General features: G+C 35.9%; 1 protein-coding gene across 4 annotated transcripts in view; it reads right to left on the reverse strand.

Moving 5' to 3' along the window:
- LOC124299809 (calcium/calmodulin-dependent 3',5'-cyclic nucleotide phosphodiesterase 1-like) overlaps window positions 1–24,712 on the reverse strand; it is a 170,493-nt gene that overhangs the window by 17,353 nt on the left and 128,428 nt on the right. For all 4 annotated transcript variants that reach the window (XM_046753179.1, XM_046753178.1, XM_046753177.1 and 1 more), the window contains 3 exons: window positions 6,714–6,947; window positions 2,402–2,609; window positions 2,178–2,291 (listed from right to left, as the gene is read on the reverse strand). In XM_046753179.1, coding sequence (XP_046609135.1) covers window positions 2,178–2,291; window positions 2,402–2,609; window positions 6,714–6,947 — 556 coding nt within the window. The remainder of the gene's footprint in view (window positions 1–2,177; window positions 2,292–2,401; window positions 2,610–6,713; window positions 6,948–24,712) is intronic.

Consider the following 24,712-nt stretch of genomic DNA (forward strand, 5'->3'; position numbering starts at 1 on the left):
CCCCATACATCATAACCCTATGAAAGCTGAGGAAGATGAAGAAATACGACGTGGCAGTGGAGCAGAACAACTCCTTCTTTGGAAAGCGTACAAGTGTCAAGCTATACCGTTCATCTTTTGCCACTTTCACGAACCCTCGACAACCGTCTGAATTTCAAATATTTTATACCCACGCGATGTATCGTGCCGAATGGCTTTCACGATTACGTCTCGATCATGGTGCGAAAATTGTGTTTAATCGCGGTCGTTGATTTCTTTCCGATTATTTCAACTCGCGGTTTATCCCGGTCTATTATATTGATGCTATTATAACGATGATAATTCTTCGCGACACAACTCGAAGTTCTTCTGGAACGCGAATTCAGAGTCAAGTGATCGAGAATATTTTTTATTTCTTTTTTTTGTTGGAGTGTCGAATTTTGCATATTCAGCTAAACTCTTGATTTGAATTTCAAGTTTTGTTAAAAACCCCCAACAGATTTGAAAAAAATGGTCTTTTTTCAGATCAGATTCCGATATTCTGTATCAAAAAATTTTTGATAAAATAATCGTTTTGCGACAATATTATTGAGATGAGTATGCAAGAAGTAATTTTCCAAAAAACTGCATAATAATACGCACGCATGCTTAACTTACCTACGATAATAATTTATGGTTAATTTAATCCGAGGATACAATAGGATGAACTTTGCAAGTGGATATATTTTTTAGAGTAACGTCGAGAAAGCTCAAAACTCTCTTTTTATGAGCTTTGAGTTCTACACTGAGTCACAAAGGCCGTGAATTTGACATGTTATATACATGTATACACAGATGCTTAGACACATAGAAATATATATATATATATATATATATATATATATGTATATATACAAAGAAGTGAAACAAAAAAGTGAAATGCTTGTTACGAGTAGCAAGAGAACGAGAGCGATTCGTTCAACTTTGACCTTTGCGTTTGACGTTACAGTTAAGAGGCAGGAACAAAAAACGATGTACATTTGTACGTAAAAACAATTTGAAAATTTAATGGATAAAAAGTGAAATGAATCTTTCGTTCTCATTTATCTTTTTTTTATACACTTCTCTCGTACGAGACATAACAAGCAAGCTTTCTATGACCGCCGTTTATTAGATCCAACCAGCCAGTATTTTCCTCCTCTTTTTCTTATCTCCTTTTTCCAATTTGAATGTATACATGTATAAATGTTTCTTCTTCACTCGCTTACGGTAATTATCAAAGTTTTCTTCTTCTTCTTCCCTTGTCGGTTTATTGAACCTTACAATACTTTAGACTTTCCTCGTGTTCATTGAAATGTGTCGTTATTTATTTATTTATTTATTATTATTATTGTTGTTATTATTATTATTATTTTACCTTAGCTCAATACCTCGAGCTTGTTCATGTTTACTTTTTATAAATTTACCAGAGATGAGGAGAACTGATAAAAGCAATTCGGAAAGATGAGAGGATAAAAAACAACAAAGCACCGATACTTGAACCACAATGATGAATTATACAGATGTAACAAGTTGCCGGTAAATTTTGGCACTTTATCTTCCTTCGTTAATTTATACAATTTTTTTTCAATTTATTATTCGTGATTATCGTGTACCATAATTATGTGGTAAGAATAAAGAATAACGATGAACAATTTATTTTCTCATCAAGAGATCGTTAATAAATGCAGGGCATATTTATTACTCTTCTTGTAGACGATCTGTCATCTGAGTAAAAAATACTTCACGTTGTAAAAAAAAAAAAAAAACGTGTAAATTGTTTGCGCATATTTCTTCTTCGGCGTTTTTGTTTCTGCCACTGTCGCAATGATATATAAATGACCGGAAACGGATATGGATTCCGAAAATGTTGGCAAAGTGGATAAATATCTTGTTATTAATATCTGCGGCATAAGGTTACATAAATACCTAAAGATGTAGTAATATACCAATATTATGTAGTAAACGACATATATGTATAAGGGAATCATAATATCTGGAAGATCAGTCTGCACGTCTTTCGGATGATTTATCGAGGGGGAGGGTGAAAAAACGACACCTAATACGGATAGGATAAATTTCGCGACGAATCAATATACGATAATAATAATAATAATAATAATAATATTAAGAATCAGAGGAAAAGAGGAAACGGCAAGAAAAAATTTGTCAAAACGTACCTTGTCTCATCGATGAAAACTGCCTCAAGAACTCTGGCTGCATAATTGAGATTTTGTTGCAAAAGTTCGGCCGATATTTCGCCGTGTTGAAGCTGCTTCAGAAGACATCGTAATCTGCAAATTGAGAATGAAAATGGGTTTCCTCAATCTCTCGGATTATACCTACAAGTTTTTGTTTTTCGAATTCCGCTTTATTTTTGGTTTGATATACTTTTCGAACCGACCTTAGAGCCGCTTTGTCACACGCATCCGGCGTATCAACGGCAGGAAGAGAGTCCGCTGTTAATTCGAGATCGATGAAACGGAGGTTTTCTCTGCCTCCGGGTTCGGGAACCCCCGATAATGATCCCGTCTCTGAGTTTCCGCCACTTCCGCCTCGCGACGTTTTTCCCTTTCCCGAACTACGGCGGACTATGGTCAACGCACCTTGATCTGAAACCGGGTATTCGGGGGTTTGAAAAGGGCGAAAAACTTGCGAGAAATGGTTAAAAAGGATGGAGAGTAGGTATACAAAGAGAGTTTTCGATAGAGATTCGTATTACCGACACTTCGAAACAGGTCGGCAAGATCAACAGTGAAAAAGGGTTTGAGTCTCGGGTGATATGTCGGTAAGTGTCGGTAGTAGGAATCTGTTATTAAGGCGTGATATCATGGTCAGCGATCTCGAAACCAGTCAAATTGCAGGAATACTTGCAATTGCGTGTGTTGACGATTTTACAGACAACAACGAAGTGAAATACGATGAAAGAATGTCGTTTATTCGGTTATCAAATCTAACGACCATGTTGTTTGTTTATATATTTTTCGATCAAATTCGAATTTCGCGTTTGTCGAGATCCGATGAGTTTTCAAACGCGGTTTTAAACGTTTGAAAAAAAATTTGGAACAAGTTTGCAAACGAGCCGATACCTCGCATCCCGTTCACATATTTTGCGTATCGTAATTGTCGGCGTTTGTTGTATAAACAAGATTATTTTTCATTCCAGATATTTTTATAGCCCGATAAAACTTTGTCTTTATCGTGAGATAGGAATTTCTCGCAAGAATGGCAAAAATTGCGACCGCCGGCTCAGATTCCATCAACAGAAATAGCATTGCAACGAGGTTTAGCGAAAAAAAGGGTAACGAATGTAATAACCGCAGTGCGGGGAAAGAAGATCGGATAAATTCAGGTGAAATTTCTTTCTTTCTCTCTTATGTACTTATGTACTGTTGTTGTATGGGTGTACATACGTAGATGTTATGTACCTAAAATAGTGGAAAAAGAAATGACACAGTCGTACATAAATATTGCATTGTATACGCAATTCTCGTTCGTTATATCGCTGAACTCGGGCTTGTTCTTTCGTTGAGATGTACAACAAAAATGCGAGTATAAGACGAAGTGGATAAAGTGGAAGATACACCCTGAAGCAAGGAGACGACGAAACGCAATTTTGAGGATTGTGTGACAATCCATTTATGCCACGTGATCCCATCGCACTTCCATTTCTGGTTTTGTCTCCACGTTTTATCCGTATCAAGCTATTCGATAGAGGTGATGATTGTATTCGTGATACAGTATATCAATATAGTAACAATTTTATGTTATTCGGAAACGCAAAAAACGGAGTTTACTCTCATCAACCCATGAATGGTACATATTTTAGTTAGCGATGATGATTTTTTTTATCAAAAAGTTGGAAAGAAAAGCTCGTTCGAACTTCAATAAAAGCTTCGTTTCAAGTATCTAACACGTTTTCGTTTTCGACTTAAAGTTTGCCACAGACGGCTCAAACAAACTTGTTTTTGTAATTCTCATGTTTTTTAATGGCATATTATTCGAGCCATAACAGTTTTATAAGTTTGAAATAAATTCAAATGAAAGTTCAACCTCCACTTTGAGTTTCATTCAAGCTCACGCGAAAATCTTGTTTTCGAGTTATGACCAGTTGAAAAAAAAAAAAAAAACGCAAAGATGATTATTGCGATTTTCATGGTTTCGGACTCACTGCGGTAACTCAGAAACAAAAATTTATAGAGCTTTTAGGTAAAAATGAAAATGCAGCTTCAAATTTCAGTTACATTACAAAATCCGTTTTAATCATCTGTCACATTCTATTTCCGAAGTAGAGTATCCGAAATTTTTTTTTTTTTTTTCGTCACTTCTGAAATTTTTGGCGAACTGTAACTCGAGAAAGACAAATGATAGTGTTCAAACAAGATTTTAAATTTGATTCGAAGTTCGAGCATATTTTAAAAATTTTAGAAAAATCATATTTCCCATTCTGTCAATACAATAATAACTTTAATACTCGAAGTGAGACGCAATCGACAGCACTTACATTGAAAAGGAGGAGTAGTTATAGACCGAAGATTAACGATGTTATAGATTAACGTTCGGCAAGTTTTTACTCAGACTTTTTTTCCCCAGTATACTTGGCAAATGTGCAGTGCACTATTTTCTCATTCTATATTCGCAAGTGAGAAGGTAGTTAAACAAAAAGCACACATTATTAGTCGTCTCGAGGATAACGGGCCGCGGGGGTAAGCTTTCCACCAACAATGGAAGACGGCATCCCTCCACATCCACATACACAACTGCATATGTACGTATATGGGGCATTACACGTCAAATTTCCAATCCATGTACCTCACCCCCTTCGATTTTGACAAGTTTTTAGTAGGATGTTGAAATCTACTCAAATGGGTCAACAAATTTTTGTAGCCATCCATGAAATTTAAAAGAAAAAATTAAAATCCAATTCCGAAAACACAATTTTTAGAAATCTGAAAAAATTCACACTGATTTCATGATTTAAAATATGATTTTTAAGCATAACACGATAATTGAATGTTAATATTTATTAAATTTCTCACTAGTTTTTTTAGTTTTTTCATGTCGAAAGAGCAAATTTTTTTTTCTCTCTCTCTCTGTCCCCTGATTCAAGTAGATTGCAGAATCACGTTATTTTCATGCTTCTGTGATCTATTTCGATCGAAGAATAGAAAAAAAAAAAAAAGAAAAACTCCAATTCAGAAGTGAAAAAAACTTAAAAACTTGCGAATAAAGTCGTAAATATAGAGATCCCATCATCGCATCATGTTTAAACATCATATTTCAAATCATAGAATCAGTGTGAATTTTTGCAGATTTTAAAAAATGGCGTTATCAGATTTGCTTTATCATTTTTCTTTTTTAAATTCCATTGGTGGGTAAAAAAATCTGAAGAAAATTCCGAGACCCTTTCGGATCGGTTGCGATATCATACCAAAAGATTATCAAAATCTAAGTGGGTGAGGAACATGGGTTGCAAATTTGATGTGGAATGCCCCATATTTTACGCCTATGTATATACATATATACGTACATATATATATATATATATATATATATATATATATATATATATATATATATATATATATATATATATATATATATATATATATATATATATATATATATATATATATGTGTGTGTGTTGTATGTACGCCAATGCCCGGGTCAAATTTTCCTTCTTGACTTACAGCTTACGTTTCTATTGTTTCACGTTTACTCCTCCAGTTTGTACCTACTATTGTCTTTGCTACCATTAAGCGCGCAAGTTCCTCTTTGCTCCATCTTTCTTATTCCCGTTTCACCCCAGGGTTACACACACACACACACGCATGCAGAGAATTCTTCCACCCGACATCCGATTCCGCTCATTCCATTTTAATTTAAAGGGGCTTTTAACGTGGATTTTCGAAAATGCGTGAGCTTAATTTATCATTCTATTTGAGATGCTTGCAGATTTTTTGTTTTTTTAATCATCGCAGGGGTAATCAGGTTCATTCTCGAAAAATCACTATTATACCTAAACAATGACAGTTTTTGCCAGTTTTATATTTGCACAACGAATTTTCATACAAATCTTGATTCCATCGACTGATTGTTGCATAGATTCTCGCACTTCAAAAGCTTATGCTATTCGTCAACATTTGATATTTTGAATTTGAAAAATGAGCCCCGGAAAAACGTAAAATAGTTTAAGTAATGTTATCCTGTATTTTTTTGCTGAAGGAAAATAACTGTAGCATGTATTCAATTCCAATGAATCGTAAAGCTCAGTTTGTTTGTAAATGAAGTTATCCACGAATCTCGTGAAATTGAATTTATATTTGACTCTTCAATTGGACCGGAAGAACGAATCGCATGAAACGAATACAATTTGTAGGTACGTAATGAACTGAGGATTTGAGGGGGATTATTAAATCAAATAAACGAGCTATTCACAACAAATGTGACATTGAATAAGAAAAGATGCTTTACGATTTCGAAACATTTCTTGGACTATCATTCGGCGAATTATTTTGAACAAAAAATAATGGATTAGAAGTGCTTTTTTTTCATAATTTCTTGATTAAATGAATCAGAATTCAATTCAGTTACCGAATTCAAACCTCACTAAATTTTCAATTTCTCTACCTAGAAGCTTTTTTTCACCGAACTGTAGACTTCAAAGATCCTTTTAAGAACGCTGCCAGGAAAAAGAAAAAAAAAAACGACTTACTGATTCGCTCACCGTTCTGGCTGGGAGAGTGGAGGCTGGTTGAAGATGAGGAAGAGCCGCCGGCAGCCGTGCGTAAAGCTGGACCAACGTTTGCGAGGTCGGTGGATATTCTGCTTGTGAATTTGGCGTGAGAAGAGGCTGCGGCATAAGTTGAGGATGTTGCGGAAATCGAGGAGGAAGCCTCTGCCAGCCCGATATCGTCTTTAGTGACTCTTCGGTCCGGCGGCGATGCGACTGCAATTGAAAAAAGGAGAGGGAAACGTTATACACCCATCCAAGTATCGAGGCGATTTTTTTTTTTTTTTATTTTGTGAAAAAATAAACCATAAAGTGGTAATTTTATAATATAAAACCGTATACTGAGAAAAAATTTCATTCGTAACAGTAACTAGAAGAAATCAGTGAAACAGGTATCGTTAAAAAAAAACTGAATATTGCTGGAATTACGAAACACGCAATAATTCTCACTTTGTACCCAGAACTATATTTTTCGACCGTGGTAAAAAATGAAAATAGTTAAGAACCGAGCGGTAACCGGAATTAAAAATTTCTCTCGGCTTAGCGACTGTTTTCAGGAAAGGAAAAATTACTGGAAGAGTAAAAACACACCCGATAGAGCAATTAAAACTTGGCCTTACAGTATTTTTCTCTTGCTCTTTATTTTACTGGGTATAAAAAAAATCTTCCGTTGTTTATTCTAACTCTATCGAAAAACCTCCTGATTAGATAGCGATCCTCGAGTGCAGTAGAGATACGTAATCTGGAGGCTCGATGAGCTTCGTTGCTTTCATTTCCGATAACGGTGTTAAGTAACTATTTTTGCCTTCAAATATGCTAGCCGACATTGCGTTTTGAAATATTGTTCCGTTACCTTTTCTGTTTGACACGTTACTTCCGTAAGATGACCATTTCAATGGTGAACATTTATGAAGAATCTAAAATATTTTTTTATCGTTTCAAATAAAGTTGAATAAAAATTCGCGTCAGGTGTTAAAACGAAACTTTCGACAATTCAAACTGCTCTGAATTTCGAATTTATTTTTAGACTGACGAGATTTGAGAGGTCGGTTAGTCAGAAATCAATTTTTCTGCGTTCATTTTATTTTAAGCTAGTCGCACTTTGACCATTCATTGAAGTCGTATTTTCGTAAGCTACGAAGTTTGAAATAAAAATGAATACTTATACTTTAAACAAGAGCTTAGCTTTGAACGTTCTATTTCAAATACTTTCAAAATTACAAAAAATCTGGCATATTCGTTCGATTTCATTCTTCGATGACTCATGTTGTTCAAAAGATTATTTTATATAATTCTATCAACACACTTCTTTTTCTTATCACGATAGTATTGATAAGTATATTAAAATTATTCAATTTTAGAATACTGCACTGAATATTGATTTTGACTAAAAAATCAGAAAGTAAAAAAACCGTCTCTGTAAATTAGTGAAAAATAATCTTCTGCTAAAAATAATTCACCATCGAATGAAAAAAAAAAAAAAAAACAAAACGAATTTACTATATTTTTCACAAGTCTAAAGATATTTTGAATTTCCAGAACATCAACATCTGACCTCTGACCTGTTTATAATTTTGGTATATTATTTCTCGCCTTTTGTCTTCAAGACGATCATCGTATCACACATTAATTAGTAACGTAAAAATCAGTTAAAGACGATAAACATGCCTCACAATCGATAGTAAAAATAAAAAAAAAAAAAAACCGTTGATCTTAAACTCACCAATTTGATTAACCATGTTATTAGAACTTTGACTCGTTGCACTGGTGGAATAAAGAACCACCCTGAAAAATTAGATTTTCAGCCTTTCAGATCGAATTCATACATGAGTTTGGTTGTATGGAAAAAATTGATCCGTAGCTTGACCAGCCAGCGCACAAGCCTATCTAATATTATGTCATAAAACAGAGTCGAGGACACAAGTGCATGAGAGAAAACACGGAGAAGCTTTGTTCATCGCTGTGTGATCAGCCATCCGCGACTTAATCCACAGGCTCAACGCGCGGCTTAAGCCTCTAAAGCGTTTTAACGGTGTGCTTAAAATTTTTTACGACCAATAACACAAGGTACACAGTTGATCTGCCCCGAATGATTTATCCCCGTTCCATATAAACGCTAGGACGACGTCGTTTTACGGCCAAGCTCGCCGATCTCCTTCCGATTTTTCATCTCTTTGTTCACGATTTCCGCTGCATTGTTTCATCTCGGCGTTATCATATCCGATACATTGAATGAGAGCCTCTTACGCGACCAAAGCGGAAATCGATTTGAGCTGCCTGAAGCACGGGAGGTGAATAAACAGCTTTTACAGCACGCGTTCGCAAAACTGAGTGACTGTTAAATTTATCATCGCGAGTGTAAAAAGGCCTGCCAGAAATAACAAATTTTCCCTCCCTTTCTGACTGTCGTTTTAAATTTCGTCTCTTTTTTTTCAAAACTACTATCTGAATCACCTCGTCAATAATTATTCATCCTTATCACGATTTAATATTAATTTTTATTGAATTTTTATTCGCAGACTTCGAAACGAACGAGAAATTTTTCCGCCGATGTTCGTCGATGCGAATAACACAATGCGAGTATCGAGTTGGATAGAATTTTCATCGCTTGAAACATGTGGCAACAAATCAACGATCAATGTCAGATGTAAAAAAGCTCCGCTTTTTCGTCTGTCGCGTTTATTTTAGGACTTCATATTTTGTCGCCTCTTTGGACGCTTCTAATCCTCGATCTTCCGTTTTTATTTTCTTCCCCGTATCTTGTTTCGTTTTATTTTCTACTCCTTGTCCGTTGATCAAGAATTGCGACGTTTCGTCGGGGTTGAAGCTCGTGACGATGAAGAAGAAGAAGAAGAAGCTCATCCAATTTCAGTTCTCATCGCTTTTGTCGGGCGAGAAATATCCGCCCATACCGAACACCGCGTCCTTAGCTTCAAGGCGACGAGGGGAGGATAAAAAGTTCAGTTTTCACCCCCTCGGTGAACATCAGACTACGACGATTCGTGTCGAATGTCGAAAAGAGGAGGGGAAGAATTGGTATCCGGTCGTGTCAGTCTTTCATTTTTATTATAACGCTGATCAACGAGAACTGTTGCTATTTTTTAAACGAATATATAATGAAGGTCTCAAAAGTTTCGCGCCAATTTTTATACGAAGAATAGAAGTGGAAACGCTTGCAAAATAAGATAAATATGAATTAAAGAGTGTGATTAGAATTTGAAAAGTCACAATTTAGAACTTTCGAACATGCTAGAATCTAATTGGTAGAATTTTAATACGCGAAAATTTAGAATATAGAAAAGTCAAAACATATTGTAAGTCAAGATATACAATCGAGAGTTTCGAAGATTCTGTTTTTTTGATTCCTATACTGTTGATTAATTTTAGTTCTCTGTATATTTTGACTTTTCAAGTTCTAAAATTCCATGCCAAAATAGATTTCTCGATATTTTCAACATTTTATTGTTTAAAAATTCTACCTCTTGGCCATCCACCCATCAAACTCGTCAACAAACTTGTTCCAAAAAAAAAAAAAACAAAAAAAACTGACGATCTGCATTACAAACATTAAACTCGCACCATTTAGTGACCAAAACTGTCAGTGTGGTTAAAAAATATAACTGAAATATCGTCGCGAAGTGTTAAATAATAGTTCGCTATAAAAATTTGGTCCAAATTGTTGCTACAATTTCCAAAATATTCCAAATTCGAACAGTTTTTTTTTTTTTTGATGTTGTTCTATCATTCCGAAGGGACAGGTTAGAACAACAGGTTGAAAAATAAATTTAAATTCAGTTCTGGATCCCTTCGATCCGCCGGCAAAGCGTGGGAAACAAAGCGGATCGCAGGTGAAAGCCGAATGGGCGAAATATACGGGGAGAACGGGAACGACGTTCCGAGAGTAATTAGCAACTAATGACAGGCAGCTATTGCTAGCCGAGTCTCACAAGTGAGGAAGTCTCGAAGGAGGCGAGGGGAGAGACGGTGGTTCCGACGGTGCGCACCATTGCCTCGGATGATTCGAATGGATTTACCCCCCGACGATATGTCTCTCTGTCTCTTCCCGAAAGACAAAGGGTCCCGCGTCACGCCTTTGACTTCACCCAATTAATATGCTCCGAAACCCTGGTCCGCCTTATGCAGGTCACTGTTTGCGAATCGATTTCCACGATGCCGGGACCAAGGGACCCAAAAATAATAACCCGGACGAAAATAACCCCAGAGAAAAATAATCCAGCGCAAGAGTAACCCGAGACGAAAAAAAAATAAATAAATAAATAAAAAAATAAATAACCCAAGCCAAAAATAAGCTAAGTAAAAATATTCCAGGGCAAACGTGATTCGTAGAAAAATAGCCCGAGACAAAAATAACCCAAGACAAAATTAACGCACACAAAAATAACCCGAAAACAAATAAAGTACGGTAAAAATAATCCAAGAATAAAATAACTCGAGGCAAGAACAACCCAAGACAAAAATACGGTGAGCAAAAATATTCCAAGACAAGTGTTAACTTGAATAATAATTGCTCAAGGCAAAAATAACACACACACACATATACAAAATAACCCGTGACAAAAATATGACATTCAAAATTTGATTGAGAGTGATTTAATGTTTTGTGATATTTTTTGGTAGTCGGTTATTTTTGTCACGTGTTATTTTTCTACGGGTTACTTTTACACGGGTTATTAATGTCAGTCAATTTTCACAGAGATGATTACTCTCGAATTGAAGATTTTTTTTTCCGTCGGATTAAACCCGATTTTCAAAAATATCGGACAAATTTATAACGCATCAGCGATTCTCAGGGTTTTCGTTTGTACAAGAAATTACAACACCGCATCAAACCAGCTGTCCAGTTATTTTTCCTTTCAAGCCCACAATAATTTTCCTCACTTGTTAAAACTTGAAGCGAGTCAAAGATGAAAACCATTTTCTCCTCTAACCATTTCGAGATTCGGAGTCAACATTGACGATTCATTTTCAAACAACGACGATATCGGAAAATTGAACGAATCAATAACACAGGTACCTACGTATAATCTTACGAAAAAAATATGTTTAATTTTTTTCCAATTAACTTGATGAATTTACGACCGTATAATATCTACCTTATGCACCGCGTAGAATTTTCCCTAGGGATCATAGACGGGTGGAAAGAGTAATTAGCTGATTGCTTTAGCGGTGGGCAAAGGTTCGATGTATTTTACTGTTCAAATCTGAGTCTGCAGCCGATATATAACACAAACATCTATTATTGTACATGTAATAGCCTGCGTGTACTGTATATATTCAACATGCAAACTGTCTTTGGGTTTTGACGCGGACCGTTGCAGAGCCGTTTCGAATCCCCTGGAGACCCTTTGCGGCCGAAGCTTTTCAGAGGGATCAAAAGTAGAGAGAACTCGATTCCGGTTCGGAAGGATTTTCCGCTCTCCCTGAAATTCGCCGAAAGGAAATACAATATATAAAGAAAACGATAGAGTTAAAACGGCGATTTTTCAAGTTTATTTCGTTTTTTTTTCTTTTTTTTTTTTTCTTTTTTCTTTTCTTCCACTCTCCGCGAAATGAAATTCGAAATGATTCGTTTATGCGGGCGATTTTGCGGTGTTCTCATAATCTTCCCAGTTTCTTTGACGTTTCTTAGAAACGCAAGTACGTATATATTTAACAAAGAGAAACAAGATTCCGAAATGAAATTAGATGTGATGTAAAGCTACGTGTAATTATACCGCAAGAATTTACAACGCGGGTTGTACGAAGATAAATTAAAAAAAAAAAAATATAAAAAAAGATTTCTTCCTCGTTCTACAGGATTGAGTATTACATCTTATACGTGTAATATATAACTGTGATATTTGTCGTCGAAGTTGAAGATGAGGTGGTGGGAGGGGGTTTAATCAAGAGCCAAGTTTGAAAGCTCCGCACGCCTTCGGCATGTTAAACGAATCGTCGGGATATCCGGTAAGCCTGGAATTTTTTACGACGCGCAATTTGTCGAGTATCACTTGTAAAAGAGGCGAACCAGGAAACGCGGATAGAATCAAAGGATGTAATATTGGTGAATCCGCAAACTTTTACACTCCATCAGGAATCACAAATAATACGATTACGCAATCCGTGGTTAATGATTTTCCATATCAGTTTTCGCATGTTTGCCAGTAAACCCGTGATGTGCAAAATTTCAGATATGACGTCGTATTTATATACTTGTATACACATAATCTACGGTTATATTGTGCGATAATATTCAAGCATGAGAGGCGTTTATCACAGTTCAACAATTTTCAGTTACTCGACTCTCTAATCAGCGCAAGCACACCGAAACTCTATAATAGATATCGACCGAGTGTGTTATAATTATCATTACACCAACCTCCGCGATACGATATATCGCGTTTATTATGACACCGTTGTTACGAAACGACCCCCTGATTACTTTTCTCATCAGATTATTTTTTATCGATGCCGAATACGGCTTGATCTATGTTGAAAATCTCATCTACGTATCGGCGATCGGAATTCAGATCTTGGCACACGATTTTTTAGAAGGTCAAAACGGTGCGGAAGGACCAAAGCGAACGAAAACAAATCGGGAAAACGGTGTTTTCAACGATCATTTTCATCGTCATGAAAATCGAAGAGTCCGTCGGTCTGTCCGACAAACTTACGCGTGGATCTCGAAAACGGTCGAGTTAAAAATCTGCAGCTGATGGAACTTGGTAGTCAAATGAACAATTTTTGGAAGAAAAATTTGAGAAATGAATTTCTACGAAACAAAAAATTTTTAAACTCTAAATCTAAGTTGAAAAATAAATACATAATCTGGGAAAAACGTTATCGTATATTTACAAAAAGTAGTAAGAAGGATTTTCGATCGAAACCAATACCCTTCTTATATCACCAAAGGTGGTGAAAAGTAAAATGAGTTGGAATACAAATTTCAAAATGATTTCGCAGAAGTTTAATTTCTATTTGCTGAAAATATTTCATCGATTTGACAATTTTAGCAATATCGCCATTTTTCATTTTTCAAAATTTTCTAATCCTGCACGTTTCAATTTTTTTAAAATTCAACGTTTTCATTGAATAATGTTGTATGTATGCGAATATAAGATTATCGAACTCTGAAATTTAATGCGGATTCCAATTTTGCCATTCCACTACTGCGACAATTAGCAGTTTGTAATTTCATTACAATTTCACACTTGATCAAATTTGTCAATTTCCTAGTTGATGATTTACCGAATTCGCAATGAGTTCAAGATTTTTCGGTACTGTCGAAATAACAACTTGCGACTAATTCAGTTTTAAAATGTCTCAACTTTCTATTTTCGACTCTAGTCAAAACTTCGTAATTTATGAGTTTGCATAAATTTTCGTCTATACGAATCTTTCAACACTGAATTATGCACATATTTGACAGTTTTCAGGATCACTATTTTTTTTTTTTTTTTTGTTAATTTTCAGTTAATTTTCAAAATATCAGTTTCATCCGAAAAAAATTGAAAAAAAAAAAAAAAAAACGATTCGAAGTCGAAAAATTCATTTCAGAATCTCACAATTTTCTTCGTCAGAAGTTAAATTGACCCGCATAAAATAACGCACATCCTTGCAAATTTTCGCGTGCCCGAAACATCCCCTCGCGCTTCTTGTCCCCAACGTATTTCGCAATCAGTTGCTTCTCCTTCAGGAGACAGCGTGCTACAAGGTGGGTGTGGGTAGACATATAACGGGAACGGAGAATCCCTTGGGGTCAAGTGATATTCCCGAAAGAAAAGTGTGCGAGAGAGAGAGAGGGAGAGAGAAAAAGGTTGAACAGAAATAAGAAAAAGAAAAAAAAAAGGGATTGAAAAAAGGGAAAATTTGCTATCTTCCAACGGGCTTAATTTTCCCCCTTTCCTACTTTCACTTCTTCATCGCCATCCTCTTACTCTTGCTTTATTTTCTCCTAGTACAATCCCTGCGCGATTCCAGTCCCGACGATCTTCGATTTTCCCGGCACTCTGGACGGAGGATACAAAAAAAAAAAAAAATGTAAAACGGAAGAAAAAAGAACAGGTGGAAACTCACCAGGGAACACAATACGAGTACGGTATTGTAACGATATTTTTTTCCAGTCTCTTTTTTTATAGTCTTGCGGCGGCTGGTGATATTTTTGTATTCGTCGGGTGAAAAAAAAAAAAAATTCAAACCTAAACTATTTCGTTAATTTTTCGTACTACAATAATTCCAATTAATCCAGCCGTTTAAGGTTGAGTAAATTTTTGTCATTGATTCCAGAAATTTTTATGCGCTCGAGATGAACGTATGATATTTTTAAAAAGTCAATTCGGTTCGGTTTTTTCACATCTGTTAAACTTAAAAAAAATTTTGATCAAAGTCGTTGGTCGTTGAAAAATCGAATTGCGCAGCGAGAACTGCGAGGAAGAATCGTTGGATTTACCGGTCAAGTAATGGCTGTTTTATAAGTACGAAAAAGAAGAGCAAGAGGATGAATAAAAAGTGATGAAATAGCGATTCGAGATCAGGGAGTACCAGACAATAAATCGCGAAGTGAATAACGCGGAAGATTTGATTCACGCGCGCGTTCGCTTCGCCGCTTCTTTTTTTTTTTTTTTTCTCTCGCAAAAAGTTCGCCGTTAGGTATGAGTATACTTATCTCTACCAAAGCTCAAGATTCAAGTCTCGTCATTGCGAAACGATAAAAGACTCAAGTGCGTCCCGCTAACGAGGGGAAAATAAAATCAACCTAGGGGCGTTAAAATCCGTTATGGTTTGTTGGATTTTTCAGCGAAAAAAGTTCAAGTCCGCTGTTCTGGAAGATCGGGAAACGATTTTCGTAGCGAAGTCGGTGGGAAAAATAAACCGCGATAAAAATGAGTGGAATTCTTTGATCCTGGAGCAGAGCCGGGATAAAAGGTCGTCGACGAAGGTCGTTGTCGTTATACGACAAGTATCGTTGCCGACCTCGATTCGTTGTATCGTCGTTGGTAATCCTGACACTCCATGGCACTAAAATACCGGAGGTGTATGTGACGAAGAAAGAAAGAGAGAGCGAGAGAGAGAGAGAGAGGAAAGGGGGGAGAAAGAGCTTGCAGACAGTCACTCGCGGGGGAAAAGTCGGGACAGGCCATAAAGCGATTTCATCCCAGGTTCCGAGATTGAAGTTATGGCCGAGTCTCACCGATCTCGAAGCCTCGACGTGTCTGCTAAAACATCGTCCCAGGTTTTCTACATATTCGAGAAATAGCGAAAGATAAGCCGCCTCGATTCGCGGATTTAGATGTTGATACGTGGGGAAAATTTTTAAGGTAGAAATATCGAGCTTTTTTTTTTTTAATATCGTTTAAGAATACACGATCAGAAGTATATTTTTCCTATCCGCGGAAAGCAGAGACATTGAACAATCAAACTTTGATGTATTCACAATTCAGTCGTTACTTGATATCGAGTTTACATAACCCGGAGAAGCTGTAAGAGCTCAAAGTTTTTGTATGAACAATTTTAATCATGGAATAATACTGATCTCATTGGAATGAGTTATTGTTTTTCAACACTATGGAAATGTTTACGAACGTTGCGTGGAAAAGGAAAAAAAAAAGAAAAATTTCGAGTCAAACGATATTGAATTATTCCCTAGAATCAAAGAATTATTTTGTTCTAATCGTAGATGAATAAAAATGTAGAGTTCTGAATAACAGAAGCCTATAAATTTTGCATTTCTCAACGTTTCAACGATTCTGTAATCTAAATTTCGGCGTTCATTTTTGCCCACAATTTAACACGAAATATGTTCAAGCCCTTACAAAATCGATTAAGTAACAGAACAGAACCAACGGTTCAAAATTCAAGAATTCTTATTTTTGATCTCGATTTGTGGATTTAATGTCTTGTCCACAGTCGCAGTCCGTTTGAATTCCAAGTACTCAAAGAAGGCTCAAGGCACGGATGCAAAAATTTTGAAACTGAAAAACCAGCGAGCAAATAAATGAGTAAATAAAAAATGATCGTAGCTCGGATTCGCGTCGAGCTTAAAAGCATCGGGATGAAACGTACAAAACTCCGTAAATTAACGCGCATGCAAAAACACGGACTAATTCCCCCAGGGATCTTGGCTGATCCTTCTTGGTAGGAGCCGAGAAGTAATCGTCGCCTTTCGACTCTGCGTTGCAGGATTTGCCAGCCGAGGTGAATGTAATTATTATTCTTAAGCTTCGGCTTATCGTTAAGCGGAAATTCATGTGTTTTACCGGGCACCCGCAGCTATAATTCCCACGCTAACAGGTGAATAAAAGAAAACTAAAACTCGATGAAACAAGCGGCTTCAGACCGGCCATGAGCCGTCCCTTGAACTTCGCGTTCTCACGCTGTAGGTTGCAAGTTCATAAGGAAAAAAAGGAATAATATTCGATTCGAATTTCGAACTACAGATTCAGATTCGTAATTAACGATTTTAAAGCATTTGGGTACCGTGTCAGACGAAAATATAACGATTTAAAAATTTTTTTTAACCAGTAAAATGGATCCACTGTTACGTACGAATTTTGGAAGTCTGACCTTGATTTTGTTATTGGTGATCCAATAGAAATCTGCGTATGAAAAAAAAACAAAAAAATTTTCACCCATTTCGGATTTCCCGAAACAAAAAGAGTGGGGAAAAAGTAAAAATACTATGCAATAGGTTTCTCATACGTAAGTCATTTTTCAAGCACAGTTACACAGAAGTATGTATAAGATTTTTTTGAAAATTTTCCGCATTGCTTCGATTCCGATGTTTTTTTTTTTTTTTTCCTTCTTGATATCTTGAAATTGAAGCTTTTTTCGCTAAGGAAACGTGTAAATAGAAAATGGGGTTGAACGTAGAAGAATGAGGGTGAAAACGAGAAAGAAAGAAAAAAATCCTTACTCGTTGGATCCACGTATGGGAAATAAAAAAGGAAACAAAATGAAAACGTTGAGTAAATAAAAGAGGGGTAGAAGGAGATTAATAATAAAAAGAAGAAAGAGCAAATCCTCCCTCCTCCTTCTCCTCTTCTTCCCCCCCTTAACCTGATAATACTCCTCCGGGCTGTTTACAATTTTATAATTAACTCAGTGGATATTTCATTCATATTTTAAATTTCACCGGAGGATCTCTCTGCTTGTTTTACTTTTTTTTTTTTTTCTCTTGTACGGTTTAGGTGTCTTATTTCCTTAATTTTACCCCCTGCGGGTTATAAAAATAATTATTCAAACACACGTTCCCACCCGTTGAGTTGTCCGTTACTTATTTTTCACTCACTATTTTCACTCATTTTTTCCGTGGATTTGTTTCGTTTCACTTCAGTCGTCAGTTTCTTTTTTACATTCCACTCTTCGCCGTCTTAGTACCCATCTTTGACTTTTTTCATCCGGAGTTGGATTGAGACGTACGTGAAAGAAGATAAAAAAAAATCAAATCCAAAAGAATCAGTTCCAAAAATTTTTTCACCCAGTGAAATCTACACACCTTCGAAGAAAATGAGAAAAGAAGAAAAGGGTGAAAAGGGGTAAAAGTTGAGAAAAGCCTGAAGAGAAGAGGAACGAAAAGTCAGCATGATTTTTTGCTCACGATGATCGTTTTTGAGGATAAATCGTCGCGTTTATCATTGAATGCCGGAGGGTGAGAAATGAATCTTCAAGGATCCTGGGAGTCTGTCGGCGAATGTTCATCCCTTAGGCAGTGCCGTAACCTAAAACCGAATGGAACAAGACGCGGTTGATAGTCGCCGATTTGATGCACCGTTAGCGGTCAACAAGGTATTCCGATCAAATGGGCCGTCCTCAACAGAGGGGCAATTCGACGGGTAACTGCCCGGAAAATTGCGTCATCACTGTCGCAGGATACTCCGGAGGGAATCCTTGCTCCGATCCTTTCAACCCACTGTGTTCGACGCCCCCTTCGCTAAACACGCCTGACCACAGCTGTCCGTAACTACAATTACTCAAGAAAAGAAGAAAAAGAAAAGAAGAAAAAAAAAAAAAAACACAACAACCGCTGGAATTCACAAAACGCAGATTTCATCGCTCCGCCATTTTTTTTTTTAACATTTTTTTTTCTTCACTGGCGAAGGGAAAAAATGATTCTGTTGGTTGGGAAGTTCTGGTGGCAATATGGGGATGACGAAATTTTTTTTTTTTTGTTCGTTTCGAGCGATTTTACAACGTTTTTCTGACGTCTTGATGTCGTTTTACGAATTCATGCACTGAGAAAAATTTCATTTGTTATAGTAACTAGAATGATCGAGTAAAACAGGTATCGTTGAAAATACTGTTTGAATGTTGTTGGAATTACGGAAAAACGAGGAACGCGTAACCATTTTGCGCTATTGTCGATTCTTTTTTAATTTATTGCAATTTATTGTAATTGCAACGCAAAATCAGTTTCCGAGGTTCACTCTACTTTTTTTTAGTTAAACGAGGCTTTAACGTCAATTTATTCTTGCACGAGCATTAAATTTTTGCAACAGTTGCAAGAAAATATAGCAACAGCGATCGTGATGAGAAAGAATAGCAACGGATACTAGACTCTCTGGTAACAGCTACAAAACTAATTTTCATTTTCTACCTAGCAGTATATTTTTCGATTGCGATAAAAAATGATATTAGTTAAGGACTGAGCGGTAACCGGAACTAAAAATTTGTCTCAGTGTGTGTTCACGATTTTATGACTTTCCGATTTTAAAGAAATAAAATTTCGCGTGCAATTTGCGATCTTGTGATTTATGGACTCTTCGAATTCAATGATTCGACAACTTTACGGTTTTTGGTATCGTGAGTTCGCAGTTTTGTGATATTTACAAGTGAGTATGTGAAATTTAAGTGTACTCTGATTTTGGCAGTTTGCAAAGTTTCGAACTTACGAGTTTCCAATCCACCGACTACGCAACTTCGCAGCCTTGAAACTTTGCCAGTTTTTTACATCGTCAACCTCGCAAGTTTCCAATTTTACGATATTCCGATTTTAAAATGATTTTATGCTTTTGATACTTCAGATCTCACACCAACTCCATCAAGTCTGCGATTTCGCGTATTTTCAAATCTGCAAGTCGTAAAGTTTTGCACAAATTTGCAAGCTCATTGCAAATCCGGTTATTTCTCTGCTGATTTTTCAGTCTTCCGACCCGACAAACTCGTCAATTTCCCATTTTTCTGCTCTACAGTTTTACCCCATCACTCAAGAAATAAATTATTCATCTTCCCACTTCAAAATCGCGTTTGAATAAGCACAAGCACGTACTTCTGTGTATATCATCGATTGGCGAGCCACCCCGTAGCAAATAAAATTTGGCGATCTACCTGCTACCCTAAATAAATTTTCCCCAACATTATTAGAATGTAAATTTCTCTCAGAAATAACCTACGACCTTTTATTCGTTTCTGGCACAATGCCATCTCGATTTAAGGTCAGATATATAGATTTCTTGTACAAGTTTACACTCCAACAGGCTTTCCCAGTTTTCGGGTCAGACGGAATTTAAACTCTCCGCAGGATCCCGTCAGCCATTCCATTAGGCAAAACATCCCTGATTGATTGTTTTCAGGGGGACAAACCGTCTGTCACATACGAAACTCCATCAATTATGCGATGCGATGCATTGTTATTATTGTCAAAATATTAAAAGAAATTTTTAATTGATTGTAGATTGAGAATAACTTGACAAACTCAATTACGTATTTCATAAATTCGCATAAAATCTTCTGCACTGATAGAAAATTTTATTTCCGGTTACCGCTCAGTCCTTAACTATTTTCATTTTTTACCACAATCAAAAAATATACTGCCAGGTATGAAAATGAAAATTAGTTTTCTATCCCTTACCGGAAAGTCTAGTATCCGTTGTTATTCTTTCTCATTACGATCGCTGTTGCTATATTTTCTTGCAACTGTTGCGAAAATTAATGCTTGTGCAAGAAGAAATTGACGTTAAAGCCTCGTTTAACTAAAAAAGTAGAGTAAACCTCGGAAACTGATTTTGCGTTGCAATTACAATAAATTGCAATAAATTAAAAAAGGATCGACGATAGTGAAAAATGGTTAGGCGTACCTCGTTTTTCGTAATTCCAACAATATTTAAACAGTTTTTTTTTTAACAATACCTATTTTATGGAATTTTTCTAGTTACTATAACGAATGAAATTTTTCTCAGTGTGACTGCTGAAGAAGAACAATCTTTTTTTCAAAAAAAAAAACGTCACCAACGTTATCGTTGTTGCATAAATCTTCAACTTTTCCAAAGAATAAAATATTTACCATCAAACATTTGATCTTAAAAAAAAAATATATATACATCCGGTTTAAAAATGAAAAATCGAATACACAAATGAAATAAACAAATGTGGGGGAGAGAAAAAAAATATATGACGTATGTCTATGTCTTATGATAATATCGACTCGCGTCAACTATGCTCTAAATACAGCAGTGCAGATATTGTTAAAAATTTTTATACCTTATCGCGATATCCTCGTATCACCTGCAGCTATATCACAGGTATATAAGCCGATGTTATACATCGCAAATATTCCATCTCTCAACATTTATCGATAGGTATACATATAACACATGGAGGTGAAACGGTCGAAATTAAAATCAAACTGTATCTCACGTATAACAACTTCGATATGTATTCCCGGTGTGTCATCGAATTAAAATAGAGGGGAAAAAAGAGACGAGGAAATAAAATTCATATCGCTTGAGGCAGAACGAGCAAAAAATTTTCATCGAGTTTAGATTTTTTTTTCACCTGTTAATTTAATATTTTTTCGATGAGCCATGTTCAAAACCACAGATATTCGAAACTTTTTACGAATTTCAATTTTATCCCGTCAACCTTGCTTCGAATACACAGAATATACAAAAATATTTCCAATCATTCTATTTCGTTATTGAAATTAATTTCGAAGCATAATAGAAATAAAAAAAAAAAATCTCCGGAAATTTTTCATCATTTTATTCTATAATCGATACATTTTTCGATCTAATATTTGTATGAAAAATAAAAAAAATTTTCTCGGTTGATCAGAAATTCAACCTACACAGTTCGTCGTACTTTCAATTGTATCCGTATAATTATAGAGTATAATTAATTTGCCTACGTGCGTCGGTGTTTATTGTCAGTAACGCAAATTTCGCCGTGTGTTCTCCAATCTATAAACCGAATACCTCGAGGCCATTGTGCAGAGTACGCGTACCTATGCATGTAAATCGGCGTACATGGAACACGTTAACAACGTTCAATGCATGCGGGCTGATTGCGATGAAACAGACGTACAACTCGAGAGCCTATCGCATGCTTCAACATTGCCAGATATATCCGACTCGATGCGTTTCCATCGAAGATTGCAAACATTTACCCATATATGTAACAGGCTTAGCTAAATGTACGAGACATTCCTCAACGCGTTGCATAATATAAAAAACGATAAGATTATACTTGCGAATTTTATTGCTCCCCAGTTATAATAATATATTTCCTAACGGGTGTTTTTTTTTTTATTTTTTTTTTTTTTTTTCATTCAACATATATTTATTTCATCGATGAGTTAGTTTCTTTTTTTTTTTTTCTCAAAGATCCGTATAGTTATTCAGACATTGGACGAGAGATTCTCGGCTTATCTGAATATTTTGCAGTTTTCCTTCTTTCTTTCTTTCTTTCTTTCTTTTTGAAACAAGATTTTTCTCTTCGTCGAAGAAAAAAATAAAAAAAAATAAAAAAAATAAATAAATAACCAAATATAGTATGGAATTTTCATTTGTCTCTACCGATTTGATCAAGGGTTGAACGTCAATGTTACGTACAACACAGATTGATTGGTTAAACAGCGTGATAATTTTTGCAGCCGTTGATTGGGAACGTGAACGATACGAGTTATACATCCAATAATAAGACAGTAGGATTAATTGCCGATATTATTATTCGGTAAACAAGCGCTCGCCGATATCTCCGAGAAACTCGTATCGATAAGCACATTTATATATACATATGTATACATACATATATATTTGTGTGTGTGTGTATATTTATACGTATACACAAACCAATACAGGCCTTAAAGTTATTCTCTATTTCTAGTTTGAGCTGAGAGAGAGTCACGTTATATTTCAACATTTGATCCGTACACCTCATGACCACTCAAACGTCTCAATCGATTCTCTTTGATTAATATTATCATCCGTATTAATCAAGTCGGTATTACACATGTATACAACATGTACCTGAGGATATAATATGTTTGGATCAAATGTTAAGATATATAACGCGACTCCCTCGATTTATTGTTTAAGCTACAAACATTTTCGATTCGTAGATTTCCTGTAATGCTTAGAAAAAAAAAATAAAAGTTTAAAAAAATACCCTGAAAATTTGACCAAGTTTGAATTATTTATTCCCTCACTCGTGAATCAAAAACGACGAAATTTTTTATACATCTAACTTTCCTCGGTTCTAGATTACGGGAACGATATTCCAGTCGCGGAATCGACATCGTCGTTAGAAATATCACTGAACAAATTTTGTGATAATGTAGTAAAAAAGAAATGAATAAAAATTAAAAAAAAAAAGATGGACAGAGACGCTGTTGGGGGTAATTTTATATTTTACGATGCTTGGATATATAAATCGTCAGGCTACGCGATTATGTGAGGCGGCGGGCAGCCGATCGCGTGTCCAAGGGCCTGATTGACTATCAGTAAATCTTGTAATTAGACTCTTGAAACGGTTGTTCGTTGCCTCCGATAACGTCAAGAATCACACGCGGTGTCGAAGATTATCGCGAGGCTGGCTCACGTCTCTTTACTCGACGTGGGATCTTTGTCTTGCAGTGAAAACAGTGCCAATTTTATATGAAATAAAAAAATCATGAACACGAATAGAAGGTTTCAAAAAAACAACAATTCGAGTACCTATTTGATTTTATCGTTTCTTTTGAGTATCTCGTGCGTGTTAAAAGTTCGAATAAAAAATTACGCTTCGATGAGGGTAAAAAAAAAAAAAAAAAACAATAATTGGCAACATCGTCCATTTCGCAATTTTTTTTCAGTCGTTATATAATACACCATACGTGGATCAGGTTCTATTTCTTCGCTCGTTATGTTGTTGAGATGAAAAATCGCGAAGGTGGGTACATAGAAAATTTAAACGATACGCGAGAATTTTCCGCGAGACCAAATATTTCTAAGGGTGAATAAGGAAGGAGATAAAAATGAAAATGGAGGGAGAGGGGGGGGGAGGGGAGGAAAAAAACACGTAAGCACCGAGACAAGGAAGGAAAATTTGGCGAAGCGAACGACGGATCTTATAGCTTCGTTGCTAGATTTATTTCATGGAGGAAACACCTTGCAACCTCCAGCCAATTTCGTTGCCAATCCTTTTACCTTTGCGAGAGGAGTAAGAGAGAAAGAGAGAGAGAGAGAGAGAGAGAGAGAGAGAGACAGCAGGGTGAGGAGAGGGTTTCTCCCTATGGAGAGGAGCTGCGGCCTGTAAATCCATCCTCTGTAAACACGTTTTATACACACTTTCCTCGGTTATATTCGCGTCTCGCGGGGTATTAAGTGTGAGGTTCTTGTATAACCCGAGTTAGAGGTTAGACTGTCTGAATTCAATACGATGTTGATGAAATATTGTAGAGATAGTGATTGAAACGATACTCGAGTGGAATTATAGTTGAAATTTCAAGTTACAAATGCACTCGCGAAACAATGAAATCGTTACGGAACTTGAAAGGTACAGATTTTTTATATGAGAAAGAGAAAGGATTTACAATTTCAATTTCTCTCACCAAAAAAAAAAGTTTCACACTTTTTGCATGAAAGAGAGTAACAAAGTTTTTCTGGTTTACCGTTACAGGTAAGACTAAATTTACTGAATTTTCAGCGTACGCCTTTGAAACGAAATCCAGAAAACATTGATATTCTCTAAAACTCTGTGTGGAAAGATTTACCGAACTGTCAATTTTA

The sequence above is a fragment of the Neodiprion virginianus genome, chromosome 3 (genome assembly GCF_021901495.1).
Source record: "Neodiprion virginianus isolate iyNeoVirg1 chromosome 3, iyNeoVirg1.1, whole genome shotgun sequence".
NCBI lineage: Eukaryota > Metazoa > Arthropoda > Insecta > Hymenoptera > Diprionidae > Neodiprion > Neodiprion virginianus.